We start from the raw sequence: 27340 nt of genomic DNA, 5'->3' as shown, positions 1-27340 counted from the left end.
AGTCACTTCTGCTCATGCAGCATCAAGAGAACCAGCAGCTGAGCACAGATCTTCGTTACTGAAAAAGGAACCCAGCTCTGCTCTTCACGATGGAGTGATCAAAACACTGGAGCTCGGGCTCTGGGCTACAGCTCCCAGCTGCACCCGCGCTGCAGACAAGGGCTGGGAAGTGTGAACCCAGACAGGGAAGGTGGGTGCAGAGATGGCATGTGACTTCAGTACCCTAGACGGCACCGAGTTATCAGAACTCTACACCCCTGGTGTGGGGGAGGAGCCAGGGGAGATTTCAATGGATTTGGGAGACCAAGAATTAACATGGCCCAAGACAAGAGGCATAGTAAACCATTTCCACATGCAGAGCGGAGTGGAGTTGCCTTTATCCAGCCCAGAGACTGGATGGGGCATGTTTAACCAAGGAGACTCCTTCTGCTCTGTCTTCTTCGCATCTACATTGTGAAACTAATTCATTGCACTGAAGGGAGTGCAGTGCCACATATACCCGATCCCGCAATCCCAGCCCTAGCCTCAGAACTAGGGTAAACAGGAGAACTCAACAAAGGGGCTGGGACCCCAGTATGCCTGGGAGTGAGCCATGACCCCACTGCAGAGCAATGGGGAGCTGGTGTCAGAAATGCCAAGGCAGATCCATCTACACAGCCACATTTACACCATTAAAAATACCCTGCGACAGACAGAGCCACGGACAAACCCTGTCAGACAGAACTTGGAACTTTTCTTTATAACCTCAGCAAGACTCTTTCCTAGCAGCCATCAGTGTCTCCCCAAAGCAGGCCTGATAAACACAAGGAAGGATCTGCTTACCAGTCTGCAGTGCCCTCCTCTCCACTAATGAACGGGACATTGGACACTACCGCTCAGCTTAGAACTTCCCCGGGACACAGCAGGTCCTTCGAGCACTAACACTCAGGCCATTAGCGCAAGCTGAATGCTCGCTCCCACCATGGGGCCATCCACACTTCTGCAGATCGGCCCGTACGCAGACAGAAATCATATCTACACAGCCGCCGACTTGCCAAGCATTTCCACAATCTTTGCTATAACAGCATTTGCAAAACAATCCTGACAAACCAATACACGAGAAATAGCCTGACACACACAGCCAGCGCAGCAGGGGGAGAACACACACACGCACATATGCCTAACTCGGACTCTGAAATAGACATGCACCCCCCAGATGGATTCACTTTGCATTCGGATTAGGGTTGGGTTCCACAGACCTGTCTGTATCTCCGCTCCGAGCACACCTTGCAGAGTCCATTGAAGCGATTCATGATTGCAGGCTCTAAACTTGCCGCTAGCCCATGGAAATTAAATCCCTCAAAGGAGCAGGAATCCTGGTCTCCTTGTATCACAACAGCATGGAACAAGCCACAGTGAAACTGGCATGACCGCCCATGGGAACCCAGCGCTAGAGAAGAATGGCAGGAAGCCACCTTTCACCTCCCAAGCCCCTGTCTGTGCTGTATGCCGCTTTACGATAAGACAGAGGGCTTCCTGAAAACTCCAAGTGACAAGGAAGAGAGAGAGTTTTATATTAAAATTCCTGTCAACTATTCAGTATTCCCTAGTCCCTTCTCTGTTGATGTGGCTTTTGTTCCTGCTGCATTCTTCAGCGGCACAGAGCACTTTGTTATTGCGAGGTTCTCACAAACACTTGGAGGATGTGTAAGCAGCGTTTCACAGGCCTCGGCGGCACAAGCTTCACTTCAGTAAAAAGACTCCGTACGCTAGTTTAAAGATACGGGAGGAAAAGTGATTCTGCTTTAGGAAACCAAGGAAGAATTTGTTTTCACAGAACACACCCGCACAATACTGCTTTGTGTTTACAGGGGGGCGGGGGGAAGCACGACCCAAAGCTTGGAGGTCAGTGGCACCCATGGTTTAATTTCAGAATTAAAGGCACAGCAAAACTCTGCCTCAAGTCAGACATGCAGTGCAAAGCTGGATTGTGTGACATGGCCTCTCTGCACACTGCAGCAGCAGCTCCCAGGAATGCCGAGTCACAGGGGAACCCTTGCAGAATGCAGCTAAACAAAGCCCGAAGAAAGCTCCTTTCAGCTTCCTCCACAGGGCAGAAATGAGGCAAGGCTTCCAACCCCAACCAAACCGAGGCCCCGGAGTCCCTGTCCCTGCAGCATGGTCTGGTGGCTGTGGGTGAGAGGGATTTTAACTAGCAGAGGACACAAAGGGCTTGCTTTGAAGTCACTAACCAAACTGGCTCGGCCGTGTCTAGCCCTGCCAGCCTGGGACCGCGCTGAGCTGACCGGCCGCCATTCTGCCTCCCCCAGTTTGCCATCTTTGAGGTCAGTGGTGTTCATTCTTACAGGGCATTTCCCGGAGCCCCCATCCCCCCACACCATGCTACAAAAACTCCGAGGGGGGGTGAAATATTTACAGGAGGGAGCTCCACTCCGGCCAGCGCCGGCTGAATGTAAACCCTGCCTATGTGAGAGGAAGGGAGGGATAAGGGCGCTGGGTTGGTCTGTCTAGCTCAACCCTACAGTTTAAAACAAATAACTGAGAATGCAGCTGAGGGAAGCAGCGAGGCAAATTTGGCACAGATCAATCACAGGGCCGGTTGGGCCCAGTTTCCGACGTGGGCCCCGTGTTTGTGTTGCTGTTTCCCATCGTTGCCTCTCCTATAAATCACAGAGACCTCGGTCTCAAGCGCCCAACTCGGATGGCAAAGGATTTAATGTAACATCCACTGGAAAGACGTAGGGTGAAAACGCAGCATGTTCAGACAGATCAGCAGGTGTCCGTAGCACGGTCTAGTCCGGGGTGGCAAACTACGGCCCGGGGTCCACATCCAGCCCTTCAGACATTTTAATCTGGCCCTTGAGCTCCTGCTGGGGAGCGGGGTCAGGGACTTGCTCCGCACAGCTCCTGGAGGAAGCGACACGTCCCCCCTCCAGCTCCTACATGTAGGGGCAGCCAAGGGGCTCCGCACGCTGCCCCTGCACCAAGCGCCGTCCCCACAGCTCCCATTGGCCAGGGACCACAGCCAATGGGAGCTGCAGGGGCGGCACCTGCGGTAGAGCCAGCGTGCAGAGCCACCTGGCCTTGCCTCCACATAGGAGCTGGAGGGGGGACATGCTGCTGCTTCTGGGAGCTGCTTGAGGTAAGCACCTCCCAGAGCCTGCACCCCGGAGCCTGCACCCCTGACTCCCTCCCACGCCCCAATCCCCTGCTGCAGCCCTGCCCCCACTCCTGCCCGTTGGTACCAGCCTGGAGCAGCCTCCTGCACCCCAAACCCTCATCCCCAGCCCCCCCCAAGAGCCCAGACCTCCAGCCAGAGCCCTCACCCTCCCGCACCCCAACCCCCTGCCCCATCCCGGAGCCCTCTCCCGCACACTGAACTCCTCATTTCTGGACCCACCACAGAGTCCACACCCCCAGCCAGAGCCCTCACCCCGTCCTGCACCCCAACCCCCAATTTCATGAGAATTCATGGCCCGCTGTACAATTTCCATACCCAGGTGTGGCCCTCAGGCCAAAAAGTTTGCCCACCCCGAGTCTAGTCACACAGCTCTGGCTCCTTTGAAAGTCTTTGGAATGAATCACTCCTCTCCCTGAGCTAGAGCAAAGCCTTGCCATGGCCTCCGGGCTCTCCAGCACCACCCCGTAGCACGTGTGCAGGGAAGCACAGGCACATTCCCACATTGTCAGGTAGCTTCCCCATGGGGTGCATGTCGCTCAAGGCCTGTTTCCCACAGATCTCACCTTCATGGTCCAATCCACACTGCAGCTCCAGCCACTCTGACCAGCTGCAATTCTCCCATCTGACCTGGTCACAAGGGGTGGGGCGCTGGGTCCACGCTGGAGTCTTTGTGCCTTGCACCTACACCTGCCATGCCACCCAGCTAGGTACATACCAGTGCATTCTGGGAAATCTGGACCCCTATCCTCATAAGGCCCCAGCAGGGGATAGAGTGCCCAGGAGACGCACATACCGCAGCAGTAACAGTGCACCCTGGGACGTCCCACTACATAGAGAATGGAGGGAGGGGGGCCAACCAGCCTGGTTACATGGCCAGGGGTCCAGTTCACACAGCAACAAAACAGAGGGCTGATCTAGGTGCCAGAACAGAGCCATGGGGCAGCCTAGGCCTGCAGCTGCTATGGGTCCTGGCTACTGACCATGCTGCATGAAGACACCAATTGCGTTTAGAGTCACTAACTGCTCACAAAATCAGCCTATATGCTGGAGTGTGGACAGGGCCTAAACGGAAAAAAAAGCCACCCTGCTGCGTTCAGACACAACCTGCCACAGAGGAGTCACACACACTGCGCTCTCTCTCATGAAGATTTGCCCACTGGGCTTTGCTGTATACAGCAAATGTAATTCTGGCTTGTCTCTGCGTGTGAGAAACCATCACAGGCCCACTCATTTCACGGTCCCGTTCTGAATCCCCTGCTCAGCAACGCCAGACTTTCCTCTCCTCCCTGCTGGTCTCTGCCCTGCTACACTGCAGATGAGCGTCGTCTCCCGCCCCTGCTCCTGGGTCACTAGTGCTGTGCTGCAGCCATTGGGCTCAGCTTGTCAGGGCAGCACTGGCCCTGGCACACCTACCTTGAGCTGCTCCATGTTCTCAGCCTCCTGGGTTCCCAGTTCAGCCCGCTGGCTCGCCCGGGGTGGCTCTAGAAGGCAACAGAAAGAGCACGTCACGTAGGCTGCTCTTAGGCACCACGCAGACGCTTCTGCCTTTGACAGCGTCTTCTCCCTCTGCACAAAGGCCAAGCACCATGAAATCTATGGGGGCACCAGCTCCAGACTGGAACATGGGGGCATTTCCTGTGGTTATTCGAAGACCCAGAAATTCCCTGTTGATCCACTGAGGGTGGCATGATGGGCAGCTGCCACGTGCCCTGCACACATGTTGCCCTGCGACGGAGTCCCAGCCCAGACCCCACGGTGTGCACACCACCCCCGCAGCACATCTCCGGTCCCAGGCCTGCTCCACTCCTGCAGACACTGGGCAGCCCCAGGTTAGAGCCGGACAGGATGGAGAACTCAGCAAGGGCCTGATCCAAAGCTCACTGGAGGCAACAGGAAGGAATCCATTGATTTCAGTGGCCCCAAGGCTGGCGGCTGCTGGCCCAAAGCTGGAGAGCACGTGAGATGCAGCGGCGTGTGGTGACAGGCACAGCGAGTGGGAGAGACGGGGGGGGGAGATGCCCCCTCTCTGTGGGTCACCCAGGATCGCTCCTGGGTACGTGCTAACATGGCCCCATTACCACAATGTCTGAGTGTCGCTGGGTCGGGAAATCCAGGCTGTGTACAGACAATATGGCTGCCAGGCCAGGCCCCTCCTCCTCCCCTGAAGTGGCCCTGGGCTGGAGGGCTGAACTTTCCACAGGAGAGCTGAGAGCAGTCGAGGTGTGAACAGTTCCTTCGCCTTCCCCCCCAGTAGGGGAGGAGGAGCTGGCAGGGGGGGCATTGACATGAAAATGGTTGTTGCCATACTGACTATAACGAGGGTAATTAGTTAAGGTGGGCTATCATCAGCAGGAGGAAAAAAAACTTTGTAGTGATAATCAGGATGGCCCATTTCCAACAGTTGACAAGAAGGTGTGAATAACAGTAGGGGGAAAATTAGCATGGGGAAATAGGTTTTACTTTGTTTAATGATGCATCCACTCCCAGTCTTTATTCAAGCCTAATTTAATGGTGTCAAGTTTGCAAATTAATTCCAATTCTGCAGTTTCTCGTTGGAGTCTGTTTTTGAAAAATTTTTGTTGTTTTTAATGTCCTCTGTGTATATATATCTTCCTACTGTATTTTCCACTGCATGCATCCGATGAAGTGGGTTTTAGCCCACGAAAGCTTATGCTCAAATAAATTTCTTAGTCTTTAAGGTGCCACAAGTCCTCCTGTTCTTCTTACTGAACTGGCAGTACTGCCTGGAGCACGGCAAATGGAGGCTGCCAGCCAGGCCCAGCTCCACGCAGCACAGGCAGGGAGTCTCCCCTGAAGGCCCACATAGACCTGGAGGCCAGCTATAGGATGGGGGGCTCTGCTAATCTGCTCTCCACTGGAGCCTGTCTCCACACACTGACAGTGGGGAGGAGGCAGGGCACGAGAACCCATGCTCTGCTAGCTCTTGGGACGTACCACTCCCCAGAGCATGCTGCTGAGGGGGACCCACCTCTGCTGTGCTTCAGACGCCGCGTGGCCACCTTCAGGTGCTTGGTCCTGCCCAGGTCCTCGCCAAGGAGATAGTACCAGCCGCTGACCTCCTAGGGGCAGAGAGAGGGGGTGAGAGCCGCAGAGCTCATGCTCAGCAGGGCAGCTGCCCTCCAACCCCGCAGGAGAGTGTGTCTGTGCAAGGGCTGTGAGTGCAGGGTGCTGGCTGCGCAGTGCCTGCTTGGGCAGAACACCCTCTGCACCCAGCAGGCCCCAGCCCAGTGTCAGCAAAGTTGGTGGCCCTGGGGCCCTGCATCCACAGTGCTGCCAGAGGGGCCACCAGCAGCACCATTGATTCCCGAGGCTGAGCCAGCCCCAGCACAGGGGCGTGTCCCAGAGCAGACAGGGCCCTGGCGCCCTGTGTCTGCGCTGGCTGAGCTCAGGGGCTGACATGTGAGCCGGGCACTGCAGCAGAAGGGAAGGCGCCTGCCTGGCTCACTGACGCAGGGAGTGCCAGGCAGCGGGAGCACCGTGGAAGCAGGGCCGGCTCCAGACACCAGCTAAAGAAGCAGGTGCTTGGGGCGGCCAATACCAGGGGGCGGCCCTCCGGCCGCTATTGGGGCGGCAGCTCCGGGTCTTTGGCGGCAAGTCCCTCATTCCCTCTGGGAGCAAAGGACCAGCCACCGAATTGCCACTGAAGAGTGGAGCGGCGCGATCGCACTGCCACAGCTTTTTTTTTTTCTGCACGCCACTTGGGGCGGCAGAACACCTGGAGCTGGCCCTGCGTGGAAGGAGAGCATGTGAGACGGGAAGAGGGATTCCTCAGAGTGAAGGAGGAGCAGGATGCAGCAGGTGCAGGAGAGCACAAGAGACTGGGAGCTGAGGGTACAGGGGGCAGCTGTGGTGGGGGTGACAGGGCCCCACATCCCTTGCTCAGACCCCTCTCCTCACTGGGGCTATTTCCCCGCTCTGTTCCTCCCCGGCCTGCCGGTTGCTGGACCCAGGTGCAGTTTGGTGACAGGAAAAGCAGATTTTGCACCTGCTCTGACTCGGGAACAGATGCAATGGTTGTGCTCAGCCATTCGCGGGCCTCCAGCCATTAGCATGGAAAGGCCTCAGCTCCAGCGCACACGAGCACTGTCACAGCAAGCCCGAGATAGGGACTCACTTGCTGGCCTCCCTCCCGGAGGCAGGGCTCCCCCACTGCCCATAGCCCCAAAGGGCCATTCCAGCCGCTGGAAATAGCTGGAGCACAGAGGCTGTCTGGCTACACACCCCCGTCCCCTAGCTATGCTGCCAGCATCAGGGACTGCTATGGGGGTAGGGCCTGGAGCCACTGTATTTTGCCACTTCACTGTCATCCAGGGAGTCTGGTGAGAAAGGGGTATTCCCAGGTGGGTCTCTAGCCTCATAATGCAAAAGGACCATATCAGAACTAGGTCACTGCTATAAATCTGTCACCAGGAAGTGCTGACCGAACGTGCTGCGGCGTGGCCTATGTGAAATTAACCAGTTGTTCCAGCCCAGTCCCTCACTGAAATGTGTCTACACTGCGTGTGCCCCATACTGGCAGCTCAGCAGGTGGCCAGTATTCTAGCCCTACCACCAGAGAGGTCATCTGCAATCCACACTGGGCGGGCAATGCCAGGGCTCTTTCGCCACGTCCCACGCATGCTGCGGGCCAGGCTGGGCAGGGCATTCCATACACCATGGACAAAGGGTTTGGTTAAAGAAGAGTCTCAAATCAGTGGGCAGGAAACTGTCGCTGAGATTCCTGAATTACCTTGCAGAACCCTGAAGACAGCTCATGCCAGCCACGCGAGGGACAGCTGTGTGTTCACAGCATCAGCCTCCAGACCCTGCCTCTGTGACTCCAGGATGTGTGTGTGTTTGTGTGTGCACACCTGCCTCCTGCCTCTACCCATACAGTCTGGAAGTCACAATTCGCCTGTGGAACTCATTGCCACAGCTTAGCAAGATTCAAAAGAACATTGGACATTGATATGGCTCAAAGTACCAGAGTCACAGTAGTAACTATTAAAGACTAAAACACAAGTTTTAGAGGGGACATGAGCCCCCTGTTTCAAGGCATGAGCAAGCAGATGAATAGATTCACGGCTGTTAAGACCAGACATGATCATCCAGTCTGATCTCTTGCATAGCACAGGCCAGAGAATCTCGCCCAGGGATTCCTGCATCAAACTCATCCCTTCCAGTGGAGCTAGAACACAAAGACACGCCCAGTCTTAGTTTAAAGATGTCAAGAGACAGACAATCCATCACATCCCTTGGCAAGGCTTTTCCAGTGATGAGTGGAAATGTAGACCCCACTCCTAGTGTGAATTCGTCTGGCTTCAGCTTCCAGCCACTGGATCTTGCTCTGCCTTTGTCTGCTTCACTAGATCTAGACTAAATCTGCTCTCAAATCTCCTCCCTGTACAGGGACTTAAAGATTGTGATCAAGTCACCTCTGAACCTTCTCTTAATAGACTGAGCTGGTTTGGTCTCTTGCTACAAGGCAGGTTTCCAGACCTTCTTGTCGCTCTTTCCTGAACCCTTTGGATTTCTCAATGCCCTGTCTGAAGTGTGAACCCCAGCCCTGGACACCGACGCCAGGAAGCAGTCTCTAGCTGAGGGGGTTCAGATGACATTTCCTTGTGGGCTAGGGTTACCAGCTAGCAACCGTGACGGGGGTGGAGAGTAATAGGTGCCTACATACGAAAAAGTCCCAAAAAACGGGACTGTCCCTTTAAAAATGGGACGTCTGGTCCCCCTACTCCAGAGCCAGGTGTTGCAGGATTCTTGCACTTGCTGGTGCTGGCCACTGCCAGTGACAGGGCACCGGCTGGATGGAGCTCAGCCTGGTCCAGTCTGCCAGCTGCTGGGTTGCCTGTTTCTCAGGACCCAGAAGTGGGGATCTGTGGAAGCCATTTACTTTAGCAGAGTTGCTGGTTTATTTGAGGAAGAAAACCCCAGTAGATTTTAAAGCTGTGTTACCAGGAAAGTGCCAACAGGTGGCAGCACTGGCTTGACAGGAGTGGGCAATGCTGGGAGAGGCAGGCACTGGCCCAGCCATTCATGTATTTTCTCCAAGACACTGAATGACAAAATGCAGCAGCTGAGGGGGGCAGCAGGCGCCTACCCCGGCCTGGTAACAGGATGAGGGTGAGTGAATTCCCACCAGCAGGGGCATCGCTGGCTGCGAAGGGCGGGTTAGTACCACGCCCTGATGCAGTTACCCCAAGGGATACGGAGCAGCTAACAGCAAGGACAGCCGGGGCGGGGAGCCGAAGGGGACAAGATGGGGGTTTGAACACAGAATGGCTCAAATCCGAGGCCAGTTTAGCCCAGTGTCCTGTCCCACAGCAGCAGATGGGAGACAATCTACCCCCGGGAAGGTGGCAGCCTGGTCCCTTGTTAGGGATTGGGTTAAACACGGAACCAGGCGGGTTTATCTCCCTTGTTCCAACACTCTTCTTTTCACATTAACTGTTAGCTAGAGACGGGGCTCTCCCAGCTAGGGACACCTGCTCCCTCTCCTCCCCAGGCTGCACAATGCTGCACCCTCAGCTGGGGCTCAGAAGGCTCCCCCCATCTGCCATGCCCTGCTGTAAGCACCCCACTGGAACCAGCGCACTCACACACCTGAGGCCCCCCGCCCCCCTCTGACTAGCCACGGTGCCCCATTCACTCTGCCCCTCGCCTTGCCTGCTCCCCACAGCTGGGCACCCCAAACCGGTGCCACTCCTGGAAAGAGAATTCTCACCCTCACTCTCCTCACCTGTAAAATGGGGCTCCATGGGCGGTGAGTTCTGCAGAGCCCTTGGGGGCCGAGGGGCGGAACGCACCGTGGAAGTGTTATTGTGTTGGGCTTCAGAGGGTTAAATCAGTGCCTCGACTGGACACCTGGCCTCAGCCAGGGCTACAGAGCAGGGGCAGTGTGCTCAGGAATGGCCTATGCCACTGAGCAAACAGGCTGCCACAGTTAGCAGCCAGCACCTCTCGCCCCACGCCTGCCTGGGCCAGCCCCCGCAGAGCAGTGTTCTCTGCATGCTGATGGCAGCAGGAGGGCACCCGCTGGGCCCAGCACTAGGGGGCTGGGAGCCACTGAAATACAGCTCCCCCCACATCCGCTCCCCAGACCGGTCGACAGCTACACACAGTCTGCAGGCCCCAGGCTGGTGGCATGTCGGGAACGATCAGCCTTGGCCACTGAGCTGTGTCCATTGCCCAGAACTGGTGGTGAACCGTCAAGGCCAGCACCATCTCTGGGCTACCCCCTGGGCTGAATCATGCTTGGGTGTGGGCAGAAGGGTCAGGGAACTCCAGGTCCCGTGAGAGGGGCTGGCCCTTCCCGCGTGCCTGGGACAAGGCTCAACGACGGTAGTCTCAGCAAAGGGCTGGGAAGGAGCTTTCACCAGCTGGGAGAGGGAAGGGCCCGTCCCCCTGGGGGCAGGTCATAGCGTTCCCAGGGCCTCCAGGAGGTGGGGAGACAGGCATTGTTCTCCCCACCGTCGCCAGTGCTGGGGCAGCTCCGGCCAGGGTGAACACAGTCCCTGATCTGCAGATCAGTGACACAAAGGCAGCAGGATGCCCCAGGCCGGCCCCAGCAGGGAGGAGCCCAGGGTTTGGGGTGCTGCAGGACGGGAAAGCAGAGCGCCTCTTCCCCCTGGGTGCTGCACACAGCCCCATTCTGGGCAGGATGGGCAGCACTTGCATTCACCAGCCACAGGCCAGTGCACAGCCTGGCACTCTGCCCTGGGGCTGCTGGGCAGGGCCGGTGCAAGGAAGTTTCGTGCCCTAGGCGAAACTTCCACCTTGCGCCCCCCCCATCCAGCCCTGCGGCAGCTCCCCACCCCCCCTCCACCCTGAGGCGCCCCCACCCCCGTGGCAGCTCCTCCCCTGCCCTGAGGCTCCCCAGCCATGCAGCACCTCCCCGCTCACCTCTGCTCCACGTCCTCCCCGAGCACGCTGCCCCGCTCCAATTCTCCTCCCACGCTTGCGGCACCAAACAGCTGATTGGCGCTGCAAGCCTGGGAGGCGGGAGAAGTGGAGCAGCGACCGCGCGCTCGGGGAGGAACCACTGTAAAAAATAAATTGGAGACACCGCTTTTTGGCACCCCCAAATCTTGGCGCCCAGGGCCACCGCCTAGTTCACCTCAATGGTAGCACCGGCCCTGCTGCTGAGCCACCCAGGCCTCACTCAACCAAGACCGGGCGGCCTTTTGCAGCCTTGAACCTGGACTGGTGTTTGGTGTCAGTGCCAGCAAGCAGCAGATGGGGTCCCTGTCAGCCCATGGCCTGTACCTCCAAGGTGAGCAGGCGCCACTGGCCGAGAGTCACCACCACTCCCTCACTCCCCCGGCCCTCCGGCTCCCCACCTCAGCAGCCTCACTGCGCTCGCCTCGGTGGAGAGGGCCAGGAGGCGCCTGCAGGGCAGGGAGGCCGTTGTCAGGACTCCTCTGCCTTCCCCGCAGCCCCAGACCAAAGAGAGCAGCTTCCTCCGCCCGCTGCAGAGCTGGGTACGTGCTCACCACATTGTCGGAAATGCTCTCTCCACTGGAAAACAACCCCCAGCTGTCACTTCCAATCCACTCTCCTGCCAGCCTCCCGCAGAGGCCCTGGCGCCCTCCCTCCCAGCCGCAGGGAGGCTCTGCCAAGGGCACTGTGCCTCGGACGGGAGGATATCGCCTCCTCCCACCTGGCGCACAGGAAGGGCCCAAACTCAGTGTGTGCTCCGTACCCACAAGGGACTGTACCTTGTCGGGGGTCAGGAGCGACTTCACGCCAAAGCTCATACAGCCGATTAGCTGGCTCTGTCTGGAGAAGGATTCAGAGAGCAGGGTTAGCGTCTCCCCTTAAACCCTCCTTACCCCCGAGGCCCAGGGCAGCTTCCCCACCAGCGCGGCTCCCGCCCCTTCCCTCCGCCAGGAGGGCCTGGCTCCTGCAGGAGTGATGTTAGCACAGGGCTGAGGAGACACAGCGCTACACACCTCCTCTCCCCGACACACATGCACCTTTGGGCTCTGTCCTCTCTCTGAGGGCAGGGCTTTGCGGGCAGCAGGCGCCCCCACTGCGCTGATCTCGCCAGGTCACCCTGCACTTTGGTCTGGCCCCTCCTGTGTTAGCTCCTCTCCGATCGCGGTGTCACTCCAAAGATGGTCGTGGCTGGATTCCCACCCCAGACTGGCACAGAGGGGCAGGGGCTTGGAGGTTAGTTAGGTAGTTAAAAAAGCTAACGCTCCTCTGGAGCCAGGCTGCAGCAGCATGCGGCATTGCTGCTCGACACCTGCTGGGCATTACTGTGGAGACGGAGGCAGTTCTGCATGCCTGGGCATCCGTCCCTGCACAGCAGAGGGGCGCTGGAGAGCCCGTCTGGCATACCGGCTTGGCCACTACGTGGATTTGCTCGGAGACCGAAGCTCTCCCGGCCCTTTACAACACTGGCATTTGCTGACAGCTGCCATGCAGGGACCTGAGACCTGAGCTGCAGCGTAAATGATCCACCAGGACTTTTCCTTCTTTAGTTTCTCGGATACTGGGAGGGCTGCACCACGTTTGCATATGGGCAGAATGTAATGCACCTAAGTCAGTGTGGCATTAGCATGGGCTCCAGCATTGGCTGCCCCCAATGTGATGTCTGATCCTGCCCCTTTGTGCCTCTGGTGAGGGATGCCACTCAGTGGCCTCGGAGCTGGGTGCAGCATGCTGAACATCTGGACTGGTTGCACCCATGGCCAGCACAACTGGAAACAGGCTGCCCATGTGCCATGCACGTGAAGCTGCCTGCAGCATGCGGGGTGGGCACTGAGCCATTCCTGGGCTACCACCAGGCATCGGTGTGAGCAGACACTGTGCAGGCTTCCCCTAGGCTAACTAACCTCTCTGCAACTGTGCAAAATGCTCCCCCGGCCCCAGCAGCGTCTGCTCTTGGCACTGCAGTTTGCTTCAATGTCAGCGTAGCAGCAGCCCCGGATCACCCGAGGTCACGGCCAGAGTGCAGAGAGCAGTCAGCATCCACGGCTTCCCAGCAGCACTCGGGGCCCAGCGTGCGACAGAGCCCCCTGAGCAGAGGCATGTGCTGAGGCCGGGTGTGCAGACGTGCTTCACCCACCCTTCAGTCCAGTGCCACTGCTCAGATCAAGCAGCCACATCACGCTCTCGCTCTACCCATGTGACACCCCCTGACGCCAGGCTGGGTCACGGGACCGAGGCTCCGCAGGAACTCACGTGGAAGTGGCCAGAGCAGATGGTATTTTTATCCCTTCTCCAGCCTTTCCAAACCTTGTTAAAGAGACGGCTCAGCAGCATTCCAACCCCAGCCCCGTCCCGGCAGTGGCTTTACCTGGAATTCCTCTCTTGGTTCCAGACTGTAACCAGAAGACGCTTGTGTTCATCTTCTTCTTGAACGGGGCTGTAACAGAAGCCAGAAAGGACAGGGTGAGAGCACCCATCGCCACCAGGACACACACCGAGGGGTGGGTTTAGTGTTCCTTTAATGCTCCAGCTACGCCGCATCCCCCACTCCCGGCCCCACTGATTCCTACATGGAGCTTCCCAGCAATTGCCATAATTGGCAGTCTTCTCAAACGAGCTACTGTGCACTAATTTACTAAAATTAACAAGGCTGCAAGCTCCAATCCATGTTTGTTACATAACGAAGAACTTGAGGGCCATGCTGCTTGCATGGTTAAACAAAGGAGACATTTGTTATTGACAAGCTGTTGCAAGGGGAGGTGAACTCTCCTGGGCAGGTGCTGAAACACAGCTCAGGTTGTTTAAGGACAGACACATGTTAAACATCAAAGGAAGAACACCACAAAAACACGATCACTCATACTCCTAAATAATCACTCTGTGCCGGACTGAATATTTCATGAGTACAGAGATCCGACCGAGGCAGGTCTGCTAGAAATAATTAACTCCACCAAAACGCTGCAAGCCGCCAGCCCCCTTCCCATGCAAGGACATGCTAGAGCTTTGGGAAATCCTTTTACCTTCCTTGTTCATACTGATCCACCAGATCGTGGCAGGCTCAGGGTCTAGGAAATGGAATGTTTTCCCCAACTCCATACAGATGCATAGAAGCTACCAAATAAGAAACTCCAAATGTGCAGGAGTATTGCTGTCATGCTGTGTAGTCACAGCTTTGTGAGCTTCAGCAAAGCTCTGTTCAATAGTTCAAGGCATTTCAGCTCCAAGAAATAGCAAAATACTGTCTGTCACTCCCCATTTCAGTACGAAACCTCATCATGCATGAGGCATGTTTATTGGAGCTACGAAGTGGGGATTCCCCCACGAAAGCTCATGCTCCAATATGTCTGTTAGTCTATAAGGTGCCACAGGACTCTGCTGCTTTTACAGATCCAGACTAACACGGCTCCCCTCTGATAAGTGAGTAAACGGGATCTTGGCCGTGAGAGGCTAAGGCAGCATTTGCTACGGTTCAGACTCTCTTCCAGCTCCATTCCGAACACATGCCCCATTTGGAACACAAACCAGTGGAAGGACGGGATGGTGCCACCTCGGACCCTGCATACTCACAAGAGAAAATGCTCGTGGAAGATGGGATTTTTGCTGTCTGGAACAGTCTTGGTTTTTTGCCTGCATTTCCGATCAGTATCTGGTACTACAGACATCTTGATGTCGAGAAACAAACAGCACGTTAGCCATCTTTAAGCAAACACAAACTCGCCACAAACCCAGCAACTGTCTCATGCTCAGCTCATCAGGAGACCCACCAGTCAGCTCTGTGGACGGCCAAGTTGCAAAGGTCTAGTTTGTGCTAGCCAGGTGTTTAGGTCTCTTTGCATTGACCAGGTCTAGCCACAACATTACAAAGCTCCTTTGGGCAACGTGAACAGGAGAAAATCTTCCTTAGCGAGTCAGAGACCCCAGGGTTTGAGCTGCGCAAACACACACACACACACACACACACACACCCTCTCTGAGGGTTTTCGGTCAGAATCAGAGGACGTAGAGATGGAAATGACCTACTAAGGTGCTATCAGTTTAACCAGAGCTGCCCAGCCTGTGCCCTACCGTGCAGTTACTGGAGTTTGCCTAATGCTGATCATTCCTTCTCATCCCTTCCCTTAGCCTGCATGCTGAGCGCTGACAGCCACAGACAGAGCTTTCTCCTCTGGCTCCCCCACTCTCTGCCCGTAATGACTCTGTGACAACAGATTCTCCATCGGCGGGTGCCACGGCCCCCAGGTGCAGTTAGCACAGGGATGCACCCAGCACCTGACAGGAGACTGGCTGTCTTAGCTTACCTGGTGCAGGGAAGTTACTCAGCAGCCGGTAAATGCAGGGATGGGGGCGGGGGAGTTCAGGACAAATGGGCAGACACAAAGCAAAGGTTCTGCCCCGATTTCTGTGGCGCCCCAGAAGAGGGACAGGGTGAAGATGGGAGCCCAGCTGCATGCCTGGAGGAATTCACCCCAAAACCAGAAGGGGTACAAAGTGGTCACATCCTCATCCCCAGCTGAACCCAAAGCCCCTGGGGCGACTTGAGAACCCACCTTCACATAGGAGTTGCATGTCCGGTACTCTTTTCCCATCAGGCCCTTTGCTTCCATAACTGGAAAGAAAATGAAACGTGGTTGAAAAGAGACAAGGAAGGCGTCTTCCCACAGCACTGCGCTCATGCCCTGGTGCCGGGCACTGAAAGCCGGGCTCCTCCCTGTCAAGCCTGACTGGCAGGATTAACCCAGAGCTGGCTTACAGGACACGGGCTGGCAGCCTCCGCGCCTGGCAGGCTCCTCGCACGTGCACCTCCCTGCCCCTGAGGGCTCGTGGGGCACAAGGGGGATTGCAGAGAGAAATGGTTGAGGGTTTTATTTTGAAGTAAAACTGTCCTATGAACACATGCGTCTGCAGGGGAGCTTGGAGCAGATGCAGCCCAGCATCCAGCTGACAAATTGCATTTCACCCGCCTGACTTCACACAACACAGGGGCTACTGGCGCCAGGCCCCGGGACAAATGTATCATCAAGTTAAACAGCAAAGGCCAGAGCTCCATCTCTGCTCCACCTCGGTGAAGCCAGCCTCCCTGCACTGACTGCAGTGGCGATGCACCGTTCTTTCCAGCCGTGTGAGTGAAATGAGAATCTGGCCCCGGCACTCAGAGATGGTAACTAGACTGTTCTGCACATGATGCGCTGTCCGAGCTGTGCAAGCCAGGAGCTGCCGTTCAGAACCCGGCCTGCTATCAGACAGCAGGAGCTTTGCATCTGCCGGGGGGAGGCCTGGGTTCCTCTAGGTGCAGATCAGGCTGTCACAAACAGCACAGGAGCGAAGGGCTTCCAGTAAGACCCCTCTGTTGCACACACTCCTAGTTTTCCACTACAATATTTGGGGCTGACCCTTTCGCAGATGTGAAGGCCAGGAGGGACCATTACGATCATCCCATCTGACCTGCAAAGCACAGGCCAGAGAATCTCCCCCAGGGATTCCTGCATCAACCTGGTTATGCCAGAGCAGAATCTCTGAAAGAGACACCCACCTTGGTTTAAAGACTTCAGGGGGTGGAGAATCCACCCCATCCTGAGGTGAGTTGTTTCAAAGGTGAATCACCTCCTCTGGTAAAACACCTCCCTTATTTGTAGCCTAAATTTACCCAGCTTCAGCTTCCAGCCACTGGGTCTCCTTCTGTGTCTGCTGGTTAAAGAGCTCTGTAGTCTCAGAAAGCTTCTCCCCCGTGGGGATTTATACATTGGGGTCACATCATCACACGCTAACCTCCTCTTGGTTAACCACATAGATTGAGCTGCTTTAACCTCTCACTGTCAGGCAGGTTTCCAGGCCTCAAATCATCCTTGCAGCTCTTTTCAGAACCTTTTCCGATTTGTTACCATCCTTTCTGAGGTGTGGAGCAAGTTCCCAGTAACAGACGCACTCCGGGCCAGCCCCCAGGCAAAGAAAACACCGGGTTAAAGTTTGTGCCAGACTCTTACAGCCATTTTTAGGGTCCAAACCATCCCTTCTCCGTTGTTCTGTAAACCCGAACTCCACCCTTGGCAGGAGGCTGGGCACCGGCCCTGCACGTTCCAGCTTGGAATGCCGGCCTGGGAAAGGATGAGGAGCACGGACCCAGGCCACCCTTATGAGCTGGGTCATGCAGCAGCTTCGTTAGGGCCAGCACCAGCTATAAGCAATGGAGCTTCAGCCAGGCCCCTTGGGGAGCCAGTTCTGCTAACAGATACAGCTCACCTGGCCCTGGCCAGGTACCCAAGCTACACTTCCTCTCTCCTCACTGCCCAGCCCACTGGAGCTCTGGGGTTCCCCAGCCCCACGCCATCCCAACACGGCCCTGGGCTCACTGCTGGCTCAGGGAGTTCCCAGTCACTGCTCCCCAGCTCCCCTAACTGTCCTGCCGTCGAGGGCAGCTTCTCCTGGGGCACAGAGATCCCCCCTGCAGAACAGGTGGGTGTTTCCTGGCTCCATTCAGACGGCTGCACAGCTCAGCCCCGCCCGGCTGCCCAGCGCCTGCCCACAAAGCTAGGAAGCTGAAGCACACAAAGGCCAGAATGTATTGCCCCTATTCTGCAGATGGGGATCTGGGGCAGCGAGTGGCTCAGTGGCTCCCCGAAGCGCATGCAGCGAGTCCGTGGCATGAACAAGACTGAGCCCACTGGCCTGAACTCAAACTAGCCCCTTTACCACTAGACCATCCACCCTGCTGTCTGCTGTCAGGAGCGCTGCGTGCCCCAGTGGGCCGGACCCCGGCCCTGCTACTGCGTCTGCTCTGCTTGCACGGGCAGTGGGCATGTCTCCGTGTGTGCTACTAACTGCCCCAGGCCCTCCCCATAGGCTCTGAGGAGGCCCCACGGGCCACTGTCACCATCATGGAAGGGAAGAAGGGTTGGGTCCCCTGTTCCTTTCCCTGACCCCTCTCCTCTGCTCTTCAGAAATTAAGTGTAAAAGTTCAGTGCATCGCCACACAAGGTCAGGAAATGCAGCAGGCCAAAGGAGATAAATTAGGTCAAAACGTGACCTTTTGGCTGTTTATGAGCCAGACAGAGCCTGTCGCTTGCTGCGGTACACAAAGCACTGGGGGTTAGATGAGACACTCGAGCCTTGTCCCCCCCAGAAACCAAGCTCCCCACAGGGGTAACAGGGCAATGCACTCACCAAAGCTCCCAGTACACATATCTGAGACCTCCAGTGACACCAGCAACGGCCATTTGTGACAAATCTTTTTGTCCTTTATGCCGCATGACGAAGCATCAATGCCACAAGCCCAGCGTTCTGCAGGTCACCTTCAAGGTTCTACAGCAACCTGCGCTCAGCCCCGGGCTTCCGGGAGCAGTTGCTTCCCTGGCTAGTGAGAGGCTTCACACGCCGCTGTCTGTGTGGGAACATGTATCCACCAGAAGCACTGGCCATGCGAGCTAGGTGAGCTCACATCACCGCAGAGGCTCTCAGTCGCTGGGGACGTCGCTGTGCATTTAATTTGATGGGACCCTGTTTACTAAGGTTTTTAGGCATCTAACCATGCAGGTAGGCGCCCACTGGGATTTTCCAAAGTGCCCACACAGGTGAGGCACCTCCCCCCCATTGAAAGTCCAGGTGTCCGGCCGCCTTGGGGACTTCAGCCAATCACGGGTGAGCTCAGGCTGACCCATGGGCTCCATTATCACACTCTGGGCATTGCAGGGCCCTACGCTGCCGAGCCAGATTGCTGGGCATCGTGGGAAATCAACCCCAGCACTGGGGCCTGGAGGGAGTGACGGGAGGGATTCCCATGCTGCGCTCAGGAGCCAGCCGAGGGTCACTCAGTGTCACTGTTACTGGAGATTTGTCCTGTGCCTGCTAAAGTGCTCGATGCAGCTGGCGTGCAAAGCACAGCCCTGCTCCCGACGTGACGCAGAGTGGGCCGGACGGGCTGCGCCGCCCAGAGCAGGGGCTACGCTGGGTGCTCTGGTGGCAGCATCGCTGTTGACTCACTCAAGGACACCACAGGAGGAGTGAGGCTCCTGCCAGCGAGCAGCCTGCCTGGGTTTGCTAAGAGATCTGGCTGGAGCCCTGCTCTCCCTCTGCCTGGGTTAAGTCAGGGCAGCAGGACCGGCCCCAGAGTCACTGCAGATCCTCGCAGGTGAGACCACAGATCACCCTTTGCACAGGTGAGCACAGGCACGTGGGGCGGTGCTCTGTGCCCCTCTAGCACGGCTGGTGAGCTTGCGGCAGCCACTGCTAGCAGAGCCTGCTCTTTCCACACCAGCTGCCCCACGGTCAAGCCCCACTGCTGAGCCAGCCTCTCTGGGGCTAACACTGTGATCTGGTACAGAACTAGGCAAAGTGCCCTTCTCGTGAGCTGCCCCTGCCCTGCTGGTGACATGGACTGTATCCCGGCCCCCGCTCGGCGATACTTACTGTGCAGCACAAGGAGCCGGGCCTGCATGTCGATGGACAGCTTCAGCTGACCTGGGCAAACAACAGGAGAAAGAGAGATGAGCGACTGGTGCGGAACTCCTCCAGGGAGATCCCCTGCCGACTATGCCCCACAAGCCAGCCCAGCTGGGTGCAGAGGGACCCCCCAGTACCCATGGCTCTGCCCTTCTGCCAGCTTCACTCCAGCCACTAAACACCCCGGCTCCCTTCCCTGCTCTAACAGCATTTCAGGGGCTGCTGCTCGGTGAGATGCTGCCCGTGTAGAGGAGCCTGTGGCAGTGGGGAAGGGCTGGGAAAACCTGGCTCCTGGAAAGGATCCGTCTCACTTTAACATGCCTCCCAGGGCTGAGTGATATGTGGCCACAGAGACGGGGCATGGGAGACTCCTGAACCCTGGCGTGTGATCACTGGGCTACAGACATGCCCTAATGTGAATTCAGCCGTTCAGCGTAAGTGACAGTAACTAAAGTGTCACAATGACCTGTCCCAACAAATCGCGACAGGAAAAGGTACGCGAGGGAGGCAGAAAGACTGGCTTAGCCCCAACAAAAAGGCCTGTGATAAAACTCAAGGGCTGTGTTAAGATCATGCCTGGTAAACAGCAACAGTGTGGGAGCGAGTATCAATGAACCAAAATTGATATGTCAGAAACTAGGCCTAGTTGGTGGACAAAATAATGGGAAGATGGACTAGTCCACCCCCCACTCCCGTTTGGGGTCCTTAAGGAAAGAGATTTTGGGAGAAAAACTGGCTACTGAGCAAGCTTCACCATCATGGCTGCCACCCCTACTGTCTCCTGGGACCGCGGGGCCTTCGTCATCCTGATCCTGACCTGCGAGGACACAGAGAGGGACCCAGATGACATCACCACCTCCACCGGGTCTAGCCAAACCCCAGACAACCCTGGGATGAAACAGAATTAGACTTTAACAACACCAGCTCCAACCTGTCTCAACAAACTTCTTCTCTTCTCCCCAAAAGGGCAGTTATTACCGTCTTCAGTACCATCTAAGGGTACATCTACACTGCAGAGAGAAACCCACGGCACCAAATCTCAGACCCTGGGTCAGCTGACTTGGGTGCACGGGGCTGAGGCTGCAGGGCTAAAAACAACAGCATAGATGTTCCCACTCAGGCTGGAGCCCAGGTTCTGAGACCCTCCTGAGACAATATGTACCCTTAAGGTCACCCTTTTTACAAGACTATGATAAATTTTGTAGAAAATATGCCTTGGGAGGTATCATATGAAAACTCATAATTTGCTGAACATTACTGTCCTGGTAAAATCTGTGTGGCCACATTGTATGTAAAGTTATAAAATTCTACTGTATAAAATGTGTTCTGTGGCATACAGTATGGCTGGGGGGGATTTACATGCTGGAGGCTGTGTGTGGGCAGAAAAGGAGTGGTTGTTCTCACAGCAAAGCAGTGTAAAAGGCACACCAGGTTGGAGAACTGAGCGGATGCAGGTGTCCAGATTGTACCCTGAGTAATGTCACACCTCCCCCCTCATCACATTTCAGAGCCAGGGCTCCAGCCAGAGCAGAAACATCTACACTGCTGGTTTTAGCCCCATAGCATGACTTGGGCTCTGAGATTCGGTACGGTGAGATTTTCTTTGCAGTGTAGCCTGTCAAACAAGGGTGGGGTGGGGGCTTCCTTCTGAAAACTCTCTCCAGCTCAGAGAAAACGGAACAAGGGATGTAGTTCAAATGAAAGCCTTATTCAGCACTTCACATTTCAAATACTTTAGCTGTTTTTCCTTCTTTTCTATATGCTCTTGATGGAGTTTGCCCTGGTACTGAGCAGGCTGAGGGCTCTGTATACTGGACCCTGGACCTTGTTTAACACTGGACAGTGATCGGGTTATGTTAACACCTTCGGCCCATATATTCCAACAAAATTAATACAACAACCCAACCCCCAGCTCTCCATCCTCCCTCTGGGTGGCCTCGGAAGGTCCCTTAGCCCCTCTGCCAAAGCTTTCCTGCCCACAAACCTGGGGTAACACCAACCCGCCCCCACTAGCAGGCTGCAAGGGGCAGTGAGCCTCAGGGAGGGTGGTCTGACAGAGTAACACCTGGGGAAGCGCTGAGTATAATTACACACACAGTGTATGCTCCTGCTAGCAGGGACATTAGCAACGTGTTAAGGCAGGGAGGCAGTGTGTCCTAGTGGATGGAGCACTGCACTGGCAATCAGCAGCCTAGAAGCTCAGTGGAGCAGGGAGCTACATTCCCTGTAAGTGGCACGGCCACACAGCAGCCTATTTAGTACCGCGCAGGCGCTCAGGGAACCCCCTGGCCGGGACTTGCCACTGCCGGAGGAGAGGCCCCTGTCCCCAACTCAGCCCGAACCCAGCCTCAGCCTGGACCTGCCGTGGCCAGGGCACCTATCCCCCCCCAGCCCAATGGGTGCCAACAGGAGTGGGGAGGAGCCCAGCACCTTACCCTTCCCTCACACAGCCACTGTCTCTGTGCCCATCCCAGAGGCATCAGCACCCCCTGCGGTGCCCTGACCCAGAGGGAATTGCTGCTGGTTGGCAGAGCTGACACTGAGCTGCCCAGGCACAACCCCAGGGACGGACAGCAGAAGAGGGGATTCCCTACCAGGAGTTCAGGTAACTAGTCCCCATGCCCCAGGGACCCTCCTGGCAGGGGCCGGGCTGGCCGCCCAGGGGGCAGAGCTCTGGTGCGGTGCCGGCACTGTGGGGAAGCAACACTTTCACTGGGCATTTCCTGCTTTGCTAAGGGCTGTGCCGTCCCACGCGCAGGCAGCAGAAAGCCCCTCACTGGGACAGTGACCTGCAGTGCACCTGGAGGAAGCAAAGATCCCCATGGCAGTGAGTGCGGGGCTGCCGGGCTAGGAGCCTGGCTGCTAATTTTGGCTCTGCTACTGAGCTGCTGGAGCAAGTCCCTTCTCCTGGACCTGGAGCAAGTCCCTTCTCCTCTGTGGGCCGTGATGTCCCCCTCCCGAAAACGGGGATAACGAAACTCCCCGTCCTGTGCGCAGGGCTTGGCGCTCTAGGGCTGGGCTGCTCAATGCAATGACTAGGTAACATTAGCGAGACAAGGTCTGGGAGTGACGGCTGCTACTCCTAAGCCCTGAGACTCAGGAAAGATCCTGCCCTGGCTCCATGCCATACAGATTCCCATGTGCCATCCCCAGCCAGTTAGTTAAGCTAGTGTGGCTGTTTGCATCACTGGGGGCAGGCCATGAGGGGGGAAGCAGCCGTGGGGGAGGGGAAGCAGAGTCCCGCTAGTTACATTGCCATGAGGTATTTCTGGAGATCCTCTGCAATATGAGGAAGTCCAGATTTCCAACTGGCCGAGCCGGGGCACAGCTGGGCTCTAGGTCCTGGCACATCACCTTAGCGGCAGACGGCAGACGGCTCACAGCTCTGCCCCAATAACAAGGCGGGGAGGGGTCATTTCACCCTCAGCTGGTGTAAGTCAGTGCAGCTCCACTGAAGTCTGTGTCGATTTCCACCAGTGGTGAATTTGGCCCTCAGTGTTTAACATGCTCCCAGAACAAACCCAGCATTTGGAGCCAGGACTTTAACCCTTTTGCCATCTTCCCATTTCTGAAGCCGTGGGAACGCCCTCGTTATCCCGCCATTAACATCTGACAATGGCTACCCTGCGAAAGCAAAAGGGTGAGATCCAGCCAAGCATGACCCGGAGTCAGCCTGCTAATGAACGGGAGCGCGAGGGGACAGAGAGCTTTTGTGCCAGGGCTATTTGAGGAGCGAGGAGAGGAAAGCACAGATCGAATCTGCGCCAGGAGTGGCGGGGGAGCCCTGGCTCTGGGAGGCAGCACGTGGTGCTCCCTAAACACAGCGAGCTGAGATTAAGCAGAGCGAGAACAGCAGAAGCAGGGCAGAAGGCTGCAGCTGGGGTTAAAATAATTGAGTGATGTGAGGCTGTTTTATGACAGCATAACTCAATCTGAAGGCGTGTTCGGACTGGACACTGATCAGGGTCATTAGCACTGAGGCATAGGATTGGTTTAGTATTTACTATGCACGGCGGTAGTGCCAGCAGGCCATGAATTAGGGCCCCTGGGTGCTAGGTGCTGTACAAATACTTACAAAAAAGATGGGAGGAGGAGAAAAAAACACCTAGTGAAACCACGGAACTTTATGGGGTGTTCTGACCATCTCTGAACCACTAGGGATTGGCCACTGGTGCCGAGAGAGAGGGCCCTAAACTAGAAGACTGGTCCAGTATGGAAAACCCCATCTTCCTGTAGGAAACGGATGACGGTGCTGGCTCAGAAAGCCATCTGCAAACAGACTTGCCCCTGCCTCTCTCTAGCTACCTGCAAAGAGCCGGCATTAGTGTGGTGTGTTTGTACAGCACTGAGCACGCGGGGGTCCTGATCCTGACTAGGCTCCTAAGCACTCCGGTAATCCAAAGAACACAAGACAGTGAAGCTTAACCACAGCCTGAGAGACGTGTAAGGATGCACTGCGGCTGGGACAGGAGGCTGAGGTGGGGAGAGTTAAATAAACAAACTGCAGCCACATGGCAATATGGGTCCAGCTGAGGCATTCAGATTTTCTCAGACAAACGCAGTGCTGGCCTCGTCCCGCGGCTGGCAGGAAAGGCAGCCCCACACCTGCCTCGCCCCATGTAGAACAACCAGCAAAAACTCTATTAACTTCAAATCCGGACCCAAGGAGCTGCTGGCTTTCTGAGTTTCCCCAGACAAAGAGGGTAGGCTGAGGGCTGCATTTGAGAAATGTGGGTCTTGTGGCAGTGAGATGTCTCTCTGGGCACCAGCGAAGCAGTAAGTGAGGCCCACCAAGGCTGTGTCTCCACTAGGGATAAAGGTGGAATTTTACAAGACAAGTGAGCACAAGATAACGATCTCCTTGTAAACTCCTAGTGGAGACAGGGCAGGGGGGAGTGATCGGGGACATGAGAGAGCCGGCTCACTACCAAGGGCAATGATCCCTACTCTGATGCATTAAACCCTGGGCTTTGTTCATGTTTGTACCTCCTGTTTAACTAAAACCCTTGGGAGTAGAGGTCTGTTGGCGAAGGATCCTGCCCCCCATCACAGTCAGTTAAGGGCTGAGAGCTCTCCTGCCACTCCTCCGAGCCATCCAAGGAGCCCTGGGCAGTCTGGGTATTCCCACCTGTACATCAGAGCAATGAGTTGGGTGTATGTCCATTGCTGTCTCATGCTGGATCCCGGTAGCAGGGATCTCCTACCAACACTCCATCTTTCTTCTACTGTAGCGCTCTCATTCACCACTTGAGCTATGCTCTACTGGGGAGGATGAGTTGCCCTGTACTGAATGAGGTAAGAATTCTGACTGGCACCACAATGCTCGCAATACCCTCTCACAGGTCTCTGTCCTTCAAGTCCCAGCTCCTGGAGTCCAGTGATTAAGTGAGAATTTCAGCTCTCATTTCAAAAGGGGACGTTTCTGGCCTCCAGGCTGAGGAAGGCCAAGTCGGGTGATGCAGGTGCAACCTAAAGGCTCCAAACCCAGAAGGCCAACAAAAAAGAGCCCAAACTTACTATTTTTAGTCGTATGTTTTTAAGCCAATCCTGATTTTGGGGGGCTGGCTCATGCTTGGGTCTCAACTGGGGCAATTCTGGGCACACAGGCAGAGCACAGCGCTCCCTGACTGCGCCTGGCCCAGGATTGGTGTGGGGAAGGAAAGCGGTGGTGATGTTACGGAAGCAGAGGCCCCAGGAAGGGACACGCCGTGTCAGGCAAGGGGTGCGATTCCCTGCCTGCTTCCAGCAGCCTTTTATACCTTGTCGCTTTTGTTCTCAGATGATTTACGGCAGCGGGCCTTGGAGAGAACTAAAACAGAACCAACAAAGAATCCTGTGGCACCTTATAGACTAACAGACGTTTTGCAGCATGAGCTTTCGTGGGTGAATACCCACTTCTTCGGATGCAAGTGGTGGAAATTTCCAGGGGCAGGTTTATATATGCAAGCAAGAAGCAAGCTAGAGATAACGAGGTTAGTTCAATCAGGGAGGATGAGGCCCTGTTCTAGCAGTTGAGGTGTGAAAACCAAGGGAGGAGAAACTGGTTCTGTAATTGGCAAGCCATTCACAGTCTTTGTTTAATCCTGAGCTGATGGTGTCAAATTTGCAGATGAACTGGAGCTCAGCAGTTTCACAGGCCTTGGGTAGCAGGCCAGTCCTCGCCCACAGACAACCTGCCAACCTGAAGCATATTCTCACCAGCAACTGCACACCGCACCATAGTAACTCTAGCTCAGGAACCAACCCATGCAACAAACCTCGATGCCAACTCTGCCCACATATCTACACCAGCGACACCATCACAGGACCTAACCAGATCAGCCACACCATCACCGGTTCATTCACCTGCATGTCCACCAATGTAATATATGCCATCATATGCCAGCAATGCCCCTCTGCTATGTACATCGGCCAAACTGGACAGTCTCTAAGGAAAAGGATAAATGGACACAAATCAGATATTAGGAATGGCAATATACAAAAACCTGTAGGAGAACACTTCAACCTCCCTGGCCACACAATAGCAGATCTTAAGGTGGCCATCCTGCAGCAAAAAAACTTCAGGACCAGACTTCAAAGAGAAACTGCTGAGCTCCAGTTCATCTGCAAATTTGACACCATCAGCTCAGGATTAAACAAAGACTGTGAATGGCTTGCCAATTACAGAACCAGTTTCTCCTCCCTTGGTTTTCACACCTCAACTGCTAGAACAGGGCCTCATCCTCCCTGATTGAACTAACCTCGTTATCTCTAGCTTGCTTCTTGCTTGCATATATAAACCTGCCCCTGGAAATTTCCACCACTTGCATCCGAAGAAGTGGGGATTCACCCACGAAAGCTCATGCTGCAAAACGTCTGTTAGTCTATAAGGTGCCACAGGATTCTTTGTTGCTTTTACAGATCCAGACTAACACGGCTACCCCTCTGATACTTAAAACAGAACCGTAAGTAAGACCTTGCCGCTTTGAAGAGAAAAGGAAACTGCACCAGTAAATGCCAACGTTGTGTGCTAGCAGCATGGAGGAACGTGGAAAACAACCTCCGTCAGCACAGAATAGTCCACTAGCCCCCATGGAAACCAGGAATCAGCATCAGGTTTGTCACAAACACACACGCACAGACGCATCCGCACATGCACGGTACAACTGCAGGGACTGAACCCAGGGAAGGAGCTGCAGGGAACATCGCAGGACATTCTCCCCTCCACACAGAATCACGAGGCTGCCAGGCACTCTCCATCCCAAGGCCAGGGCCCAGCAAAGCAGAGGGACCCAGCGTGGGAGTGTCACTCGCTCTCCATGGTCTCCCTGGGGGAGGGGAGGAACGTTTTGCTCAGTTCCTTCTGCTGCTTGACTCTGAGCATTTCCAGGCCTGTTCAGGAGCAGCCAGCTGGCCCCAGTGTGGGCCCAGGGACCTGGAGCCATGATGGCCCTGCTGCCCTGGACATCCCAGGGCCACGGCTCTCGCTAGCTGTGGCGCATGGAGCTTTAAAAACCACACCCACGCACATGCACGCGCTCCCCACTTACTGATCTGATTAGGATCCAGGGAATGGCAGTGACAACCTGCTGCTTTGTGAAGTCACCTGGGGCCTGATCTCCAGAGGTGCTAAGCACCCTCCCCCCAGGAGACGCCTGTGTTCAGCAGCTCTCACATTTAGACCCTGGCTGCCTTGCAAACGCCAGAGCCGACACAGCGCGCTGCGTGCTTAGTACAGCTCCAGCCATCCACCCGGCAGCGGCTCTGGACTGGCAGAACACGAGTCTTTGGGGCCCGCATACA

The 27340-nt window shown here is 55.9% G+C and overlaps 1 protein-coding gene across 6 annotated transcripts in view; it reads right to left on the bottom strand.

Moving 5' to 3' along the window:
• Positions 1 to 27340, bottom strand: part of RGS3 (regulator of G protein signaling 3) — a 199394-nt gene that overhangs the window by 154478 nt on the left and 17576 nt on the right. For 3 of the 6 annotated variants that reach the window (XM_039506171.1, XM_039506172.1, XM_039506173.1), the window contains 7 exons: positions 19526 to 19576; positions 15673 to 15731; positions 14693 to 14787; positions 13494 to 13562; positions 11908 to 11968; positions 6171 to 6261; positions 4595 to 4662 (listed from right to left, as the gene is read on the bottom strand). In XM_039506171.1, coding sequence (XP_039362105.1) covers positions 4595 to 4662; positions 6171 to 6261; positions 11908 to 11968; positions 13494 to 13562; positions 14693 to 14787; positions 15673 to 15731; positions 19526 to 19576 — 494 coding nt within the window. Of the gene's footprint in view, positions 1 to 1238; positions 1405 to 4594; positions 4663 to 6170; positions 6262 to 11907; positions 11969 to 13493; positions 13563 to 14692; positions 14788 to 15672; positions 15732 to 19525; positions 19577 to 20489; positions 20509 to 25903; positions 25957 to 27340 lie in introns of those variants that run through there. The other 3 variants (XM_039506176.1, XM_039506175.1, XM_039506177.1) reach the window with 3 other exon arrangements.

The sequence above is a fragment of the Mauremys reevesii genome, linkage group 19 (assembly GCF_016161935.1).
Source record: "Mauremys reevesii isolate NIE-2019 linkage group 19, ASM1616193v1, whole genome shotgun sequence".
Taxonomy (NCBI): domain Eukaryota; kingdom Metazoa; phylum Chordata; order Testudines; family Geoemydidae; genus Mauremys; species Mauremys reevesii.
This window is presented reverse-complemented; position numbering and strand designations above follow the sequence as displayed.